Consider the following 18,988-nt stretch of genomic DNA (forward strand, 5'->3'; position numbering starts at 1 on the left):
TGATGATAATAAGTTTTTCTGTGCACTCAGGGGTAAAGGTGAATCACATGGCATAGAGAAAGCAGTGATATCTTTTGCATAACCAAGATGATTGTCCTGAGCCACATTGGTAAAAATTGTTGTCACGCAACAGTATGACATATCCCACCAAAACTCAGAAAAGGTATACGCCAAATGGAGTTATCATTATATTAGATCAAGGTTTCTCAACCTTTGCACTATTAATATTTTAGCCTGAATAATTTTTTGTTGTGGGGAGCTGTCCTGTGCATTGTAGGATGTTTGGCAACATCCTATGAACATCTATTCATGAGATGCCACTAACACCCATCACCCCCAGTTGTGACAACCAAAAATGTCTTCTGACGTTGCCAGATGTGCCCTGGGGGGCAAAATATCCCCTGATTGAGGACCACCTCATTAGAAGAATCTAAAACTGAGTTTAGGGGAGGCTTGGGTATTAGATCTTGTGATGTTTTGATAAGATTGGCATGTTAATTTTGTTGAGCTTTTTTTCTAGGTAATATGGGAAATCTGACCAGATTGCCTTTTTCTTTTATTCTGGAATAGTTTTCATTTTCCAGCAGATTTAGATCCAGAGGTGGACTTTTGAATAGGTTTTGAAGTAGACTATGGTGAGCAGTTGTACTGGGTTGAAGTAATTACATTGGCTTAATGCTTTGATAAAACTTTCTTTGCTTTGAAGAGTGTTTATTGAAGTAAACTGACCAGGACATATTTTATGCAATTTTATGCAATGCTGACCACCAATAAGATAGAATGACTTAAGAGGATTTTTTTTTATTATATAAATAAAGGAACTTAAAAATGTGTCTAATTCAAGACGATATCAATACAAAATTGAGGCACTAGAGAGTCAGTCATAAATTAAATGTATTTCAAAAAGAAAGTATTGTATACTTAGTTGTCTTAGACTCTAGAATAGGGCAGTTTGTTCCACACAATATACTTTGAGCTGATCTTGACTAAAATAATTCTGTTGTCTCTTTAAGCCAATTTGTGGCATTTAATCTAAATGAAAAGATAAGATTCTTTAAAGTTGGATTTTTCATTTGGATTTTAATAATGGAGAAATGTCTGGATTTCTAGGATGCCAGCTCTTTATTGTGATTGAAGACATATTTAGGTGGTAGAACTAGAAAATTTCGTTTTTATTTTTCTTCTTTTGAAAGCGTTAGCTTTTACCTCTGCCCTTTGAAACGTTTGTCTGAAATTTGTCACATTTGCTCCCCAGTTGTCCTCCCTGCTCCAGAAGACTCCCCTGCAGTATCAGAATTACCCAGCTCTGCTGGCTTTATTCAGGAATTCTGATTCCTTTGCATGATGGTTTGGAGCTCTTTCCCAGTCTTTATTATAACACATGGCTGGATGACTTTTTAATGTTCTTCTGCCGTTGTTCACATTAGTCTTTCTTCACTAGTTTCTCTCCCTCAAAGTGCTTTTTTTCCTTTTTAAATTTAGTCCTCAGAGCCTAGAGTTCTGATAACAGTGTAAGCTCCAAATCTGGAACAGTTGGAGACCATAGTGGCAGATGATAATCATGTCACCTGAAGCAGGGCTTGAAAGTAGCTTTGTGTCTGACTCTTGTGGCTCCGTCATTGGGCATTCGAATACTTCATAGTCTGAAATTACCCTGTACCACTCCGCAAGCAGGATACTATAGTCTGTCCAATATTCCTACTTCAGATTGCTCCTGTATTCCAAGGAGAAAGAATCTAGCCTCTACCTTCTTTAGCCAGCTTTGTGTCCTTGAACCAGTCACTTAATTTCTTTGAGTATCAGTTTCCCTCTAAATAGGAGGTATCTGGGTCTGCCCATCTGACAGGACTGTTGTGAGGAGCATGTCAGCTGGTAGCAGTCATGTGTGGAAGATTTGGTTGTTGTGGGGCAGGAACTCTGTCCTATTCAGTGGTGGAGCCCCAACGCTAAGCACAGAGCCTGGCCTGTGGAGACACTCAGGAATTATTTGTGGGATAAATGAATTGGTAAAGATTGTAAAATAGCTCTTTATCACTCATAAGTCTAAAGTTACTGTAATTTTCTTTTCTTTTTTTTTAAAGATTGGCACCTGAGCTAACAACTGTTGTCAGTCTTTTTTTTTTTTCTCTTCTTTATCTCTCCAAGTCCCCCCAGTACATAGTTGTATATCTTAGTTACAGGTCCTTCTAGTTGTGGCATATGAGATGCCGCCTCAACGTGGCCTGACCAGCAGTGCCATGTCCACACCCAGGATCCAAACAGGCGAAACCCTGGGCCGCCACAGTGGAGCGTGCAAACTACTCGGCCATGGGGCCGGCCTAAAGTTACTCTAATATTTTAATTTCGTCCTGTGTACCCCGTATGCCCTAATTTGTCCCTAATTTTCAAGATATTAGTAAATGTTTACCTTCTCTGTGGAGTCTTTCCCAGTGTACACCTTTCTACTCCTTTCCAAATTTCTAGTACATATTGTATCACTGGTGAACTGGTTTGTATTGTTAGGTTTTCCTTCCAAGATTTTATTGAGAAAATTTTCAAATATAGAGCAAAGTTGATAAAATAGTATGGTGGACACTCATATACACATTACCTAGATTTTACCGTTACTCTTTTTTTGGTGAGGAAGATTCGCCCTGAACTGACATCCATTGCCAGTCTTGCTCTTATTTTGCTTGAGGAAGATTAGCCCTGAGCTAACATCTACGCTAATCCTCTGCTATTTTGTGTGTGGGATGCCACCACAGCATGGCTGATGATGGAGTAGGTCCACACCTGGGATCCAAATCCACAAACCTGGGCCGCTGAAGTAGAGTGAATGGAACTTTAAACACTCGGCCACAGAGTTGCCCCCTACCACTTCACAGTACTTGCTTTATCATATATCCAGCTATCCATCCTTCCATCTATTAATCCAGACTAATTTCTTGATGTATTTCAAAGTAAATTACAGGTGTTAGTACACTTTGACTTAAGTAATTCAGCATGTATATCCTTCTCTAGAATTTGGTATTTGTTTATAGCTTTTTCCTTTTGATGCAAAATTTATATGCAATGAAATGCACAAATCTTACAAGTACATTATGTATGTTGAGATCACGCTGTATGTATTCTGTAGTTGCTCTTTTCACTTAATAGTGTGTCTTGGAGCGGTTTCCTTGTAGATGAACCCTAATCCTTCTAATTGCTACATACTTTTCCTAATATGGATGTATCAAGTTTACTTAGCTATTGATAGACATTTAGGTTTTTCATACTTTGCTGCAATAAAAATACTTAGCAAATGTATAGTATAGAGACCTAGAAGTAGAATTGATACATTAAAAGATAAGCATGTTTTAAACTTAATTAAAAATTGTAATAGATGCTTACAAGTTGCCAACCAAATAGTATATACCAATTAAAACTTCCATCAATAGTGTTTCCTGATACCCTCACCCACACTGAATATCATCATTCTCTTTTAATATTTGCCTATTGCTTTGGGATATCATTTTACTTCTTTTGTTTTTGATTACTAGTGAGGCTGTGTATGGTCTTCCCAACTAGGTTTTAAGCCTTTATAGGGCAAGGGCCAGGATCATCTACCACTTTTATATCTGCTCACTGAATATTTGCTAATTGAATGAATACTGCCAAAGCATGCCTGCTTTTGTTGGATTGAGACAGAAGAAAGGATGAATGAGCTAATTTTGTGAGCAGTTGAGGAAAGCTGAAGTTGCTCCATGCATGTGTGCCCTAGAAAAGTAAAGGGACTCATCCTTCTTCCTTCGTTTCTTCTCTTCTTCTGTGAGTGAGTGGTAGGATAGTAAGTTGGTTAAGAGTCCCGGCTCTGGAGGAGGATTTTATGGATTCATATCCCCTTTTGCCTATTACGTGTACAACCTTGGGCAGATTACTTAATCTTTATATTTAAGTTTACTCATTTATAAAATAGAGAATAATAGCACCTTGCTTACAGCATCATCGTGGGGATTAAATTAATATTTTTAAGTTGTGTAAAATGGTGCTTGGCACTCAATATATGCTGTTGTTGTGTTAGCTATTACTGTTATTCTTTCCCTTCTGCCTTCTGTCTCTGAAGTGTTAGGATTGTGGGAAATGCAGACAAAGTTGAAAAGGATCCTACCTTGAAGAAGCTTATAGACTTGAGACTTATTTAGAGGAGTGGGAAGACATTCGATAGGCCTGGGTGATAGGGTGGGGCTGGAAGGAGATAATTGGTAAGTTAAATTGTCCCCCAATCAGTAAGGAAGAGTTTTGTAGGCTAAACTTAGGAATTTGGATTGCTGTGTTAAGTGGTGGGAAGCCAGTGATGGATTTGCAACTGGACTGGATTTGCATTTGAGGCAGACGACTTTGAAAGCAGTATAGAGGGTAGACTAGACAGGAGAAAGGCTGGAGAGTGTTGACAACAATTGGGGTGAGGGATACTGGGATTCTGAAATGAGGGATTGACTGTATGACTGGAGAAGAAGCACTTGATTTGAGAACTATTTAGGAAATAGAACTAAGTGTAATGATCGTTAAAGACATTGAAGTATGGTTGAGAGAAAGTACAGACTCTAGGCAGCCTCTTTGGTGTCATGGAGATGGTCTGGAAGGCAAACTCTGTAGAGGCTAATAAAGTTAAATGCTTTATAAAATCACAATCATTTTATTTTAAAAAAATGATATTTTAATAGCAAAACAACAGGATATGATCTCAGGATAAAGCATAATACTTTAATGCTTAACCTATGAAAAATGCATCACAATCCCTTTTTTTCCCTTTCTCTTTCATTTTCCTGTAGACTAGTCCATAGACCAGTATTTGCAAATCACTAATTTAGTCTAATCACCTCCTTTTGCAGATAAGGGAACAGGACCAAAGTTATATAGCTTCGAGTCAAGAGTTTGGACTAGCATCTAGGTCTTGACAGGCACTCTAGTTGTATGCTATGCTCTTCTGATCTAAATTTGATTTTCCATTTATGAGGTATTGACTTGGCTTTTGGCTACAGAAATTAGTCTCAGATGAGTTTAAGCATCTAGGTTTCAAACAAGCAGAACCCAAGACCAAACCCTGACCGTGGGTGTACATAGAAGTAGCAGCCAAAAAGTCTTTAAGACTTTTCACTCTGTCCACTTCTTAGACCCATTTCCTCATCCCAAAATAGGTCAGGATTGAGTGTTCATAGTCAGTTGGCAGGTGGCTCTTAAGTATCAAATACCATGTATCAATCTATATTTCCAACCTCTTAATATGTTTGAAAAGTTTCCAAATATTGAGCTAAACATGCTACTTCATGCTAGAAAAGCCTAGGGAAACATAACCAGTTAAGAAATTTTAAATTATTTCCCTTCAGCAGCTGTCAGCAGCATATTTTCAACTCCACTTAACTGAGTTCAACATACTATCACACATAAATTTGGGAGACTTAGTCCTTTGATCTAAAGTTATAGTCAACAGAAAGAGAATATTTGTGGCTTGAGATTACAAAAAGATTATATTAAAAATGGCTGGCTTGTCAGCCCTGTGGCCTGGTGGTTAAGTTGGGTGCCTTCCACTTTGGTGGCTCAGGTTCAGTTCCTGGGTGCGGACCTATGCCACTCATTGGCAGCCATGCTCTAGTGGCGAACCACATATAAAATAGTGGAAGATTGGCACAGATGTTAGCTCAGGGCCAATATTCCTCAAGCAAAAAGAGGAAGATTGGCAATAGATATTAGCTCAGGGCCAATATTCTTTAGCCAAAAAAAAAATTTAAAAAAAGGCCGACTTGCAAATGAAACAATTATGCTGCTGTATGTGCTGCTGTATGTGGTCTAACTTAGGTTTGTAAGATGTGAGATAAGCCTGAGACACTATTTCAAGGCTAGGAATAGAGCAACAGGCCTGTTGAGGATGATGGTGAGGACAGAGAAGAGGTGAAGCAACTTGGGAGAGTCCTTATGAGACTCCTTCCCCTTCAGGGCTTGCATGATCCAAGGGAATAAAAAAAAGAGGGATGGGTGGGCTTAGAAATTAGGTAGACTTGTTTTTATTCATTTACAAAAAGAGCCTTGCTTCAGATGGAGGGTCTGTGGCTCGTGAGATGTCCTACTATTACTGTATTTTTTATCTTCTTACCATAGGAGTGGTATCCTTTGTAAGTTTTTTTTTTCTGTGAATGAAAGAGTGGTAGGACTTGGCCCCATTTTGTCTTGGGATGACTGGAGCATTCTTTCTTATTGATGTGCTTGTGTTAGTGATACTGATGTTGGAGAAGCTCTGAAAAGACCTGACTGGATTCCTGACCATAGTATAACTAGACTTTTGTGTCCTGCAGGAAAGAAAGTATCCCCCACAGAGGGATTACTAAGCTAAGGGAGTCTGGAATCTCTTTAGTGTTAAAGAATGTTAGAACCAGAAGAAACCTTGGAAATGACCTGTTTCAACCTTCTTATTTTATAGTTGGAGAAATAAACTCACATGGAATGAGGAACTTGTTGAAATGTACATAGCTTCTTAAACTGGCAAATCTAGAACCATTGTCTTCTTATTCCTGGCCCAATGCTCTTTCCATGATACCATTTAATTGTTGAAACAATTGATATTTTTAAAATTAGATCACAATTATAGTACTAAGTTTTGAGAAGAGTTCAGAAGAAGCACTTGAATGTTTTTGTAGCATATGAATATGTAAATATTAGGAATGATGGCATTTGAGAAGACTAGAGAATAGAGAAAAGGTGTATTTGTGTGTTTTTAAATTGGAGGTTTTCAACTCTGCAGTACCAAGTTAATTTAAACTCTGTTATTATTTAAATTTTTGGCTTCAAGTTATGATAACCTGTTCACTGTGGGGGGGGGGTGTGTACAAGCGTGCACTTAAACCACCCTAGTGTGCACTGTAGAGAAACCACAGTGGTCATCTCTAGGATGAAGTAGATAATCGCCTATGGGAGTTGAGCTTATACTAAATTTGGGTAAGTTTAATATACCAAACTTATACTAAACGGGTCCTAAGTTGTACTCATCATGCTGGATTGGAGTACGAATTGGTTTGCATGTCGTTGCTTTTGGTTTCTGCAGGTTTTGTAGTGCATCCCTGAGCATGAGTGCAGAATGAAGCGCCGTTTGGATGACCAGGAATCACCGGTATATGCGGCCCAGCAACGTCGGCTCCCTGGTAGCACAGAGGCTTTTCCTCACCAGCACCGGGTGCTCGCCCCTGCCCCTCCTGTGTATGAAGCTGTGTCCGAGACCATGCAGTCAGCCACAGGAATTCAGTACTCTGTAACACCCAGCTATCAGGTAAGCTGGAGCCCACCAAGGGACTTGGGGTCATGGAGGAGCATTAGTGCTCATCCAATTAAAAAAATTTTGTTAAGCATTTAGTCAGATATAAAAAAATACATATGGGATATGTATAAAATATAAAAAATAACAAAAGCAATGTACACTATGTACTCACCACACAAGTTTTAAAAAGTTGGGGCCAGCCTGGTGACACAGTGATTAAGTTTGCGCACTCTGCTTTGGTGGCCTGGGGTTCACAAGTTTGGATCCCAGGCGCGGGCCTACATACCATGTAAGCCATGCTGTGACAGCATCCCACATATAAAATGGAAGATTGGCAAAGATGTTAGCTCAGGGCCAATCTTCCTCACCCACCCTACCCCCAAAAATGTTATCATGACCTTTGAAGTTCACTGTGTATCCTTCCCTGATCCGTTTTCCTTTTCCCTCCCTTCAGAGGTCGCCACTAATCTGAACTTTGTGTTTCTCATTCCCTTGACTTTCTTTAGTTTTTTAAAGTCATTTTATTTATATCTCTAGACAATAAAATTAGTTTGGGTATTTATGAACTTTTATATAGATAAAAACTTGTATATTCTGACTCAGTGTGGTTCCCAAGACTTATTCATACTTGTGCGTGTAACTGTAATTGAGTCATTTTTACTCTGTCATGAATTATATGAACATATCCAATTTATCCATTCTTCTGTTGATGGACAGTCAGGTTGTTTCCAGATTTTTGCTATTGTAAAGGTGCTGCTGTGAATGTTCTTGGTGTTTCTCCTCATGCGGTGATACTCATAGTGTCAATCCATGACAAGATAAGTTTGTACTAGCATTTAAATCGACACACCACTTTGTTTTTTTTGCCAAAAGAGTCTTGCTATGGAAAAAAAAAAAAGCAGCTGAATTAAACAGTGTGCTTATTATCGAAGTAGTTGGTTTACATTCTGGTGCAGAGTCCTTATCTTCTTGCAGAGCACTTAGCAGGTTTGAGGGCATGTGAGGAAGAGTTTCTTGAGTATATCTAGACGACAGATTGCCAGGTCATAGGGTGTGAATATTTTCACCTGTAGCAGGTAATGTCAAATTGCTTTTTGGAGTTGTACCAATTTATATTTCCACCAGCATTGTATGTTCCTGTTGCTCCACGTACCGACCAACACTGATCATTTCTCATCTGTTCACTCTGTTTTTTAAAAATGGAAGACGTTTAATTGTTGTTTGCCCTTTTTAATTATGAAAGTAAATATCACCATGGTTTAAAAAAAATGGTGTAAGATGACTTCTTTCTCTGACCCGTCAGACTTTATCCCACTGGTACATTTGTTGGGTATCCAAAATTTTGTATGCATATACATGTCTCTATCTACCTGCCTAGCTATCTAGATGCACATTTCTTTTTGCACAATTTGGATCATACAGTCTATACTATTTTTCTGTTTGCTCTTTTTACTTTTTATATAGTGGACCACTTCCCACTTGAATATATATGTTTGATCCAAGTTATTTTTTAAAAATCACTCTATTTATAATATTCCATTCCAGGTCAGTCTGAACCATAATTTATTTAACTGGTCTGGAGAGGCCTTGTTCAACCTAACTTGTTAGTGACTTTTAAAAAGGTATGGCTGGTACTGGGAACATAAATTGGCATAATCTTTCTTGAGAGCAGTTTGACAGTTTGTGTCATATTCTTTAGTTATTTTGACCTACCAATTCCATTTCTAGGAATGTATTATAAGAAACAATCAAAGAAGAGGGAAACCCAGGTGAAGTAGGAAATGTTGATTCCTTAGGTGTCACTCTTCTTCAGGAGTCCCCCTTGTAGCAGTATAATGCCTTCATATGGGGCAGGAGGCCATGGTCAGAGGACTGCTATGTGATGAATCTGTAAGTTAGGACTTGGAAGAAAGACTGCCTGTTTTCCTTGGGTAGTTAACTTTTATCTGAACAGGTTCATGACACTTTTCCTACACTTGGGATAGTTACATTTGTTCCTATATTGGAAACTGTAATGTGCTCATAAAACCAGCCATCTCAAATATTTATAAACTCCAATTAAGTTTTGTAAAAACCTGTTCAACACATGCATGTTGGGAGTATAGAATCTCAGAATAGTAACACTTCTTGGGAGAGAGAGAGTAGAGCTTTTAGAATTGTCTAGTTTCTTTTTACTGCTAATGTGTCTTGTATTGTTTCTGTGGATCTGTAAGGAGTTGCTCTGTTTCCCACCTTCTGCTTTGCCCACAGTAGTCATTATAAATTTGTTGGGGACTTGAAAAAAGTCTTTTTTCTTAAGTTACGCTACACAACTTACATCGTTTAGAGAAGGTTTTATGTTATTTAGTCTCCTTATTTTGGAGAAGTGGTACATCAGGTCTGTTGTCTGTGGTTGTCTTCTGTAGCGATTAACAGTTCTGAAATAGGAAAATTTTTAAAAGCTTTGGGAATTTTATGTAGCATTTCTTGCAATAAAAAAGGAAAGGGGCTTTTGCTTTTATTTCACTCCTAAACTCAAAAGAAGATGAGAAAGAGCGAGAGAGAATAGAGAAGAAATATCTTTGAGGCCAAACCACTAACAATAGGGGAGAAATTTTTGTTTTACTTCAGAAGTAGTGAGTAAAGATAAGTAAAATAAACAAAACAAAGTAAAAATCTTCTCTAATCCCACCACCACCAGATAAAATGCTGACATGTTGCTATATATTTGTTGTCCAGGGTTTAAAATCTTTTTATTGGTTATATATACTGCTTTGTAATGTGCTTTTTAAAAAATTATTTACAAGTTTAAATCCGTAAGCAGCACGTGAATACATTCAATTTATGGATTGTGAACATTTTTTGGTGTTAAAATATGTGCATCTATATCAGTGCTATTCAAAATGTGGTCCACAGATGGCTGATGTGTATACTTTCTTACTAGTCTGTAATGAGAGAAGTACAGAAATTGAGTGTTTAGAAACTTTCATGGTGATTGGACATTGTAATTATATATCTCTAAAATCTAATAATGAAAATGATGGCGTATGGATTTTTTATTTCACTTTTCCAGTAATTCATTTTTATTGTATTTTATAAAAATAGTGGCCTGTGATGGATTAGAATTTATGAAAAAAGAAAAACTGGTGCTTCACCACAGATAGTTTGAGAAGTACCAAGCTATATAATTTTTAATAGCTGTCAAGAATTCTGTTATAATATGGGGGGGCTATAATTTATATTTTTTTTTAAGGAAGCTTTTTTTTTTTTGAAGAATAGCCCTGAGCTAACTACTGCCAATCCTCCTCTTTTTGCAAGGTAGACTGGCCCTGAGCTAACATCCATGTGCATCTTCCTCTACTTTATATATGGGACTCCTACCACAGTATGGCTTATGCCAAGCGGTGCCATGTCCGCACCAGGATCTAAATCGGCCAACCCTGGGCCCCCGAGAAGCAGAACATGTGAACTTAACCACTGTGCTACCGGGCCAGCCCTGGGCTATAATTTATTCTACCAGTTCCCTTTTGTGGGAAATTTGGGTTTCTAATTAGTTATCTTTGTGTATGCAAAGATATGCATACATGTGTTTTAGACACATTTGGGGAAGAGTGCACAAGCCTTCAAGTTTCTTGTCTATGTTTTGTCCACCCCAGGTTTCTGCTGTGCCGCAGAGCTCTGGCAGTCATGGGCCTACCATAGCAGCGGTTCATAGCAGCCATCATCACCCAACAGCTGTGCAGCCCCACGGAGGCCAGGTGGTCCAGAGTCATGCTCATCCAGCCCCACCGGTCGCACCAGTGCAGGGACAGCAGCAATTTCAGAGGCTCAAGGTGGTATTCAGCTCCTTTTCTCCTGTCAACAAGGTTCTCTCTTAACTGGCAATATTGGCTTCAGCCTATTAGTAGTGGTGTTGAAACTTTGAACATGCTAGACTAGAAGCTGAATCACAAGAAGTTTTACTTTGTTTTTGTTTTGAAACCTACTTAGATTTCCCATCTTAGCACCAGTGCCTGATCCAGAGAATATATTCAAGAAATGTTTTTGGAATGTAGGAATGCATGGTACTCAAACAGGATTGAGGGGCTATTTGCATATGCAATAAACAAAGTTCATATTTTAGATGCCTCCTTTTGAACTCTTAGTTTTTAGCAAGGTGTAAGATTTTATTGAGCACACACATGGTTGGCTACAGTCCTGAACAGTAACTGGGCCCGGTATTATGTTATGGTTTCATCTTTTTATTCCTGTTTATAAACAGCTGAATTAGCTGGCATCTTCAGGTCCATCCTTAATAAAACACATGTTCCTTTTTGGAGAAGCTTTATAAAGTTGAGGGAAGACTATAACTGTGAATGAAGTGTCAGTGTTTTTATCTGTTCTGCTGAATATGTGCTCTAGGTTTTAAGTGCTTTGAAATTCATGAGGCATCTGTGGAGAAGGGAAGCTTGTGTTCTCAGCTAACCTCTCTGCTTACTTGAGTGTTACTTTTCAAAATGTGTGATTTCAATTTTTCTAATTTTACATTTATGTAAAATTTAAAATCGAGTGTGAGAAATATAAAATTAAAGAACTATAAAGAGATAAGATGTCGAATCTTTATTTGGTCATTTCAGCCTAATTATATCAAATAGCTTGACGGATAGGAATGAACAATATACCACTGCAGGACACATCCATGTATAGTAAATACTTCAGCCTTCTGTTTTCCTCGATACTTAATCTAGCTCTCCTTGACCCTTGCCCTTATTGGTTTGGGTTCTCAGCAACTAGTTTAATATTGGCCTAAAAGGAAATTAAGTGCTACGTAAATATAAAACATACCAAAGCTGACCTATATAGAAAGAGAGATTTTGTAAAATTTACTTTGTCTATATTAGCTTAAGTAATTAAGAGTTGACTATAGTTAAGCATAGCCTTTAAAGAGAGTATGAATAATTTGGACCTGAAACTTCACTCTGGCTTTGGGAAAATTTGTGTAAGCGATATTGTTGTTTTCCTTAAACATCTTGTAGAATGATGGCTGTGTACCAAAATGTGTTATTGCCATGGACTTAGCCCTTCACCAAGTCCTGAAAATATTTTTTTTAATTGGTTTGATGTGATTTAATTCCATATTAATATCATATTCAGCAGTTAATACCTTAATGTTGCAAAAGAGCTTATAAACTTGCTATTAAACCAACAAAAGTATATTTGTTTCTATAGCCTTTTTCAGCCAACCCTATCAAAGCTCAGCACCTGTTTTACTCACCTTCCCCACTTAGGTATGAGTATATAAATTGTGCTTTGTTTTATAGAAACTGTCAAGGAAGCAAGAAAGGGCTTTGGAGTTGGGGTTATAGAGTGAGTCACAGGTAGCCTTAGGACTTCTTGCTCTGTTCTTTTATTACAAGCTCTTGAGTGTAATTCCTGAGCATAGTAACTTGTGGAATTTCCTTTCTAATGAGGAGAGGTAAAATGCTTTCTTGTGCCTCCATGTAATTTAATTCAGTATTCCCGCATTGCCTTCCATTTTTGGATCAGTCTTAAAATGCATTACAAGCATTTGAATCGACTTCAATAAGCTGTTTATATTCTATAATAAGGAAGTGTTCAGTGAGAATACTTAGGTTGTTTCAAGCATCAACGTTGTCTAAACTTTCTTTTTTGTCTTTGGCAGATTGATAACAAGGAGGATTTGAATAATTTGAGGCATATTTAGTGTGGTTTAGTTATTTGTTGAATGCCAGCAGCATAGATATTTGGCACATACTTCAGCAAGTTCTCTTTATAGTAGTTTGTGTTTGTCTCCCAAACAAGATTTTGAATTTCAGGAGGTTAGGGACCTTAATAACAAATGCCTGTGGAAGTGAGCCAAGAGAGTGCATCACCAGAATCTAAAGGTCTCTCCAAGTGCCTCCTTAAATCTGTAGCTTCTAAATGACTAGTTCTAAGTTGTTGTTTTCTTCTAAGCTCTGGTTCCTAGAACTGTAGACATGCTTTTATAAAAAGTTGAACTGTACTTTAGGTAATGAAAGAATTTCCTCACTATTATGTGCAAGTATCATCTCCTTTATGATGTGGATGTCATGCTGGACTTTTAAAGCATAATGTTATTTTATAATTAATTTTTAACAGTGGCTAACTATGACCTTCAAATACCTTTTTCTTCCAAACATACACACATCACATGCCATTTCTTTCCTTTGGGTTTGTGCACTTTTTCTGTAGTCATTTCTTCTTTCTTTCTTTTTTGGATGTTTGTTTATTTACTTCTCCTTTGTCATATGATTGTGAATGCTATTCTTAAATATCTTCCAAAGTCTTTGTTCCTTCTGTAAACTTAATGAGTTTTATGTTCCATTAACTTGGTCATTAATGAAACATTTCAGTATGGAGCGTTCAGAACATGAATTAAATAGTCCATTTAATTTCAGCAGAAATTGTTGTGTTATTTGTAAAGTACAGAAAAACCAACCATCAAATGAGTGGGCTTTTGACCAAGTATACAGTATAATCTGTGCTCTAGCAACACTGAAATGCTCTGATTAACTGTGGCCATGGGAAGTTTGGGCAACTCTTGAAATACCATTTAATGGTTTATTTGAACATAAATGTCCTGTTTCACAATGTATCACAAGAATAGAGCTTATCAAATCAGATATTTATTTCTGAAACTGTCTAAAGTTGATATTTGTATAATTTGAAATAATTCCAGAGTATATAGGAAACACCTAGTGGATAATTCCCTTGGATGTCTCCTGAGTCACTAAAAATTAAGTTTTCCTAAATCAAACTCATAACTTTCTAACCCTTCAAATCTGTTCCTCTTTGTGAATGCCCAAATAATTTACAATTTAGTGAATGCTCCCTCCCCCTTATCTCCCATATTTAGTCAGTCCCCAAACCCTGTCACTTATATCCCCTAAAAAGCTTTTGAATCTATCCTGTTCTCTCTCTTCCTTTGGTCAGTACTATAATTCAAGCCATAGTAGTTGGCACATGAGTTGGCCTTATAGCATAAGTGGTTTTCCCACCTCCTTTCAATCTGTCCTGCCCTTGCACCTATTTATTCTCAACACCCTAGCCAAACTGAGTACACTAAAATGCAGATAATAAAAATCTAAGTTGCTTTTTAACAAGATTTAGAATGCCTTTTAGGATCTGGGTCCTGCTTCCTCTCCTGTCTGATCTCGTCACCCTTCCTGCCACCATTCCTTCTCTTCATCACAAATGCTCCAGCCAAACCAGACTCTCTTCAGTTTTCCAAATGTCCCGTATGGTGCCCTGTCTGGAATTTTGCCCATGCTGCTTCCTCTGACTTTCCTCACGGGCCGTCACTCTTGCTAACTTGCACTCATCCTTAGGACTCAGTTTAGACGTCACTTCTTGAGTAAGCCTTCCCTTATGTCCCAATGGGTTTTTTGCGGGGAGTGCCGTTCCCATGTGCTCTCTTGTAGCTTACTAGGTATTTCTGAAATGAATCAATGAACCAATAAATGAATGATAGATTAATGTGATCCTTCTTCACTAATCAGTCTCTCCAAAATTATCTAAGACAAGGCTGCAGATTTTATGAGTTGATTTTTATTTTAAGCTTGAGTCTTATTATTGGCATCAAACTTAATGACACAGTCAACTCTTAACACACAACGTATACAGTGGCTGCAGCTGTCTTAACATATATGCCCCAAAACAGGAAAGGTTTTCTTCCCTAAAATTATCCTTCAAAAAGAAGGAATTGCTATACTAATTTTTAATACTTTCATGTATCTTTACAATATATTTCTGTTTTATTTACTATGTTAATTTTATTTAGGCATAAATCATTTGTGGTTTTTTTGTAACTCTTGGCTTATTCTTTTTATAACGTTGAGCTTTATCCCTGCTTCAGGTGGAGGATGCGCTGTCCTATCTTGACCAGGTGAAGCTGCAATTTGGTAGTCAGCCTCAGGTCTACAATGATTTCCTTGACATCATGAAGGAATTTAAATCCCAGAGGTAAAAGATATATCTGGTTGTACTCAAGCTGTGTGCTTGGATTGTTGATTTTGGAGGGAGGATATAGCTTATTCTCGTCTGCTGAAAGATAAAGGATGCCCTGTTTTGGGGGTTTGTTTTTAGGGTCATGCTTTTCTATTTGGTGTATTGCTTTATTGGTGAAAATTACAGTCCCTAGAGCTTTGTTTTCTCCCTATTGGTAAGTTTTTCTTGACTAAAATTTTTCTTAATACTTCGTCTCAGTCAGGGAAGTAGACTGGTGATGATTAGGCTACTTGCTCTTTGAATTGATTTAAGATATACTAATATTCTGGCATGGTTTACTGTTTTAAGAGAGTAACTCATCTGAGCAATGTAGGTACATAATGATTTATACTGATAGATCAAAGGTTGGGTCTTGCATGGGAATTGCAGCTTTAGATTTACTTGAGGGGACTATTATCATGAATGAATATTCTGTTTAAAATTCTGACCAAGCTTCTTTGAATATAAAGCTAAATGGCTTTGGAATTTCAGAGTTTTTTGTGTGTTGTTAATTTGGTAATATGCAGGTTGATTTTAATCTGTTTTCTTGTTTAGAGAATCTACTGGAATGTGAATTTTTTTTCTTATTAGGGTGTTTATAAGCTTGTCAGTTTAATTTTTATTTTTTTTATCAGCATCGACACTCCGGGAGTGATTAGTCGTGTGTCCCAGCTGTTCAAAGGCCACCCTGACCTGATAATGGGCTTCAATACCTTCTTGCCCCCTGGCTACAAGATTGAGGTGCAAACCAATGACATGGTGAATGTGACAACTCCTGGCCAGGTTCATCAGATCCCCACCCATGGCATCCAGCCCCAGCCTCAACCACCACCCCAGCATCCTTCCCAGCCTTCAGCCCAGTCAGCCCCAGCTCCTGCCCAGCCTGCTCCTCAGCCCCCACCTGCCAAAGTCAGCAAGGTGAGCACTTGGAAAACTACATCGTGTGAAATGTATCCCCTATAAAGACTTTTCCTTTGATGTTTTCTCTTTATATAAGACTTAGATACACAAGTTACAGTGATTTCATTGGAGAAGATGCAGTAGTCACATCCCTATAAAATGGTTCATATTTGCATACTACATATTTAGATATGTGTTTAAATCAACAGACCAGCAACCTACAAGGATTCTTTTTCCCCGAACTTCTGCTTATTGAAGCCATGAACATCCCAACAGATGACAACTTTGTGTAGCAGTGCTTTGACAGCACAAGCAGCAGTGGTCATCTTATGATCAGATTATGCTACTGCCCACAGGGTCATCATTTTACAAAAGTTACTCCATTTACCTGATTAAGTCATATCAAGCTAAGCAGATCCCCTTGATGATGATGATGGGGTATTCTTGGTGTAGAACTGCATGGTCTAATACATAGCCACTAGCCACATATTTAAATTTAAATTAGTTAAATTCAGTTTTTCAGTTGCAATAGCTACATTTAAGGTGCTCAGTAGCCTCATGTGGCTGGTGGCAATCGTATAGGACAGTACAAATAAAGAACATTTCCATTAGCTCTATTGGACAGAGCTGGTTTAGAAGCCTTTTTATGTGGAGCTACTGCAATAATTGTCTTTTTTGACCTTAAAGATCTATGTAGAATGAGTTTTTTCTATTTTATTTCCACCTGTTGAGCTAGTGAGCTTAAAAATTGCAAATGAAAAATTCTTCCTTGTTATTGAAAATGTAGCCACTTTTAAGGTTGTATTTAGAAAATTCGAGACTGAAATATTTGTATTAGAATGTGTGAAACCTCTATACTTCTCACCCCTGCCCAGCGTGATTTGAGTGGGGCTAAAGTGGTGTGGCCAGAGTGAATAAAGGATATAAGTTGATCAGACACCTTGTTTCTTTTTAGTTTGAACTTTCTTTCTTGTGTCAAACTATCTGTGTTTCTGAGGAGAGTAAAGACTTTTTTCTTTTTAGCCTTCCCAACTACAAGCACATAATCCAGCCAGTCAGCAGACTCCCCCGCTCCCACCATATGCATCCCCACGTTCTCCACCTGTCCAGCCTCACACACCAGTGACAATCTCCTTGGGAACGGCCCCATCCTTGCAGAACAATCAACCTGTGGAGTTTAATCATGCCATCAACTATGTTAATAAGATCAAGAACAGGTTCCAGGGCCAACCAGATATCTACAAAGCGTTCCTAGAGATTTTGCACACATATCAGGTAAGAGAGTTGCCCTTTCAACCTGTCTTAACCAGGTTACCTTCTGAGGGCATCTAGTCTAAGAACTTGAATACCCATTACTGTGTCCACTAACTCTTACTGGAAATTAACCAGTTGGAAACTGTGTGTTCATAAAACCAGTTTGATTTGCCTGACTTTAATTGCCTTGTAGCAGCCAGTCAGGATATTTAAAGTTACCGCCCTGTGAACTGAATGCTTGTTTATCCTGGAAGTTTAGAGGATGATTTCTGTAGTATAGTTAATCCACAGTAGAAGGAGGAGAAATTTCTCTAATGTTGTGTGTTTTAAGAGTTGGTAGTGGTCCCCTGAGCATTCACATACACTGTCCTAGTTTTAAAAAGCATTAATTGTCGGCCACAACTTCCACTCCTTTCTCAGCTTGAAAGCTTCCAGTCAAAACAGGTGCTAAGAACATAGACTTTAAGTGCAGCCCGAGTAGATAACATACAGAATTCCTATCAGATGTCCTAGAGCATCTGCAAAAATGAGTCATTCAAAAATAGTGGCCCTCTAATATGATCTCTTCCCATTTGCAATTTCCTATTAGAAAGAGCAGCGAAATGCCAAGGAAGCTGGAGGAAACTACACTCCAGCATTGACTGAGCAGGAGGTCTATGCCCAGGTGGCTCGTCTTTTTAAAAATCAGGAAGATCTGTTGTCAGAGTTTGGACAGTTCCTACCAGATGCCAACAGCTCTGTGGTAAGTTTTATTAAAAAGAACTACACTATTTAGAATTATCTTAGATAAGTCAGGAAGCTGGAATCAGAAGGGGACTTTTTCTAAATGTATATTTATTTGTTTTGATAAGAGCATTAATTTCTTTCATGTGTCTTAATCAGCTTTTAAGCAAAACAACTGCTGAGAAGGTTGATTCTGTCAGAAATGACCATGGAGGCACTGTGAAGAAGCCCCAACTGAACAATAAGCCACAGAGGCCAAGCCAGAATGGCTGCCAGATCCGCAGGCACTCTGGAACAGGAGCCACCCCTCCAGTGAAGGTGAGAGTGGGCCATAGCTGCTCATTTTGACTTCCAGGAGCATTTCTAGGGGATAGATACTCTAGGGTTGGTCATGTGTTCTCCTAAGCATGTTGACTGTTGGAGTCTGAATTCAGAGTGAGTTGGTGTATGTCACAGAATCTCAGTGCAAAGCTTTTTATCTGGCTTTGCAAAAGAATGTTAGAATACCACTAATTGCTCAGATTACTGTGCTTTTTTGAGTTCTTGGTTTTCTCTGTATTTTCTCTCTTCTTTCTGTTAGCTGACATCTCTTTTTTTGTTTGCTGCCAACAGTTTCTAAGACATTAATTTTTCTCTTCTTCTGATTTGATTCCTTAAACCTGCCTTGTGCTAAGAAAGAAGATTTTTAAGCTTGGTAGTTGTTTCAGAAATAAGTTAGTGGTCTCTGAGGTCCTAAAGTGAGTAAGTTGCATATGCTTTGTGAGATCTCTTTGGTTTAGAGGCTTATCCTGCCCAAGGTTCTTTGTTAGGTTGCCAGATCTTCTCTGTATCATCCTAATTTCCAAGGCAGGTCCTTTGGGC

General features: G+C 38.1%; 1 protein-coding gene across 6 annotated transcripts in view; it reads left to right on the plus strand.

The window, feature by feature from the left end:
* SIN3A (SIN3 transcription regulator family member A) overlaps positions 1-18,988 on the plus strand; it is a 68,633-nt gene that overhangs the window by 12,889 nt on the left and 36,756 nt on the right. For 5 of the 6 annotated variants that reach the window (XM_023653221.2, XM_023653226.2, XM_023653216.2 and 2 more), the window contains 7 exons: positions 7,055-7,276; positions 10,900-11,076; positions 15,120-15,226; positions 15,886-16,168; positions 17,174-17,425; positions 17,994-18,146; positions 18,287-18,445. In XM_023653221.2, coding sequence (XP_023508989.1) covers positions 7,088-7,276; positions 10,900-11,076; positions 15,120-15,226; positions 15,886-16,168; positions 17,174-17,425; positions 17,994-18,146; positions 18,287-18,445 — 1,320 coding nt within the window. In that variant the 5' untranslated portion in view covers positions 7,055-7,087. Of the gene's footprint in view, positions 1-5,906; positions 6,949-7,054; positions 7,277-10,899; positions 11,077-15,119; positions 15,227-15,885; positions 16,169-17,173; positions 17,426-17,993; positions 18,147-18,286; positions 18,446-18,988 lie in introns of those variants that run through there. The other variant, XM_023653235.2, reaches the window with a different exon arrangement.

The sequence above is a fragment of the Equus caballus genome, chromosome 1 (assembly GCF_041296265.1).
Source record: "Equus caballus isolate H_3958 breed thoroughbred chromosome 1, TB-T2T, whole genome shotgun sequence".
In the NCBI taxonomy this organism is placed as follows: domain Eukaryota; kingdom Metazoa; phylum Chordata; class Mammalia; order Perissodactyla; family Equidae; genus Equus; species Equus caballus.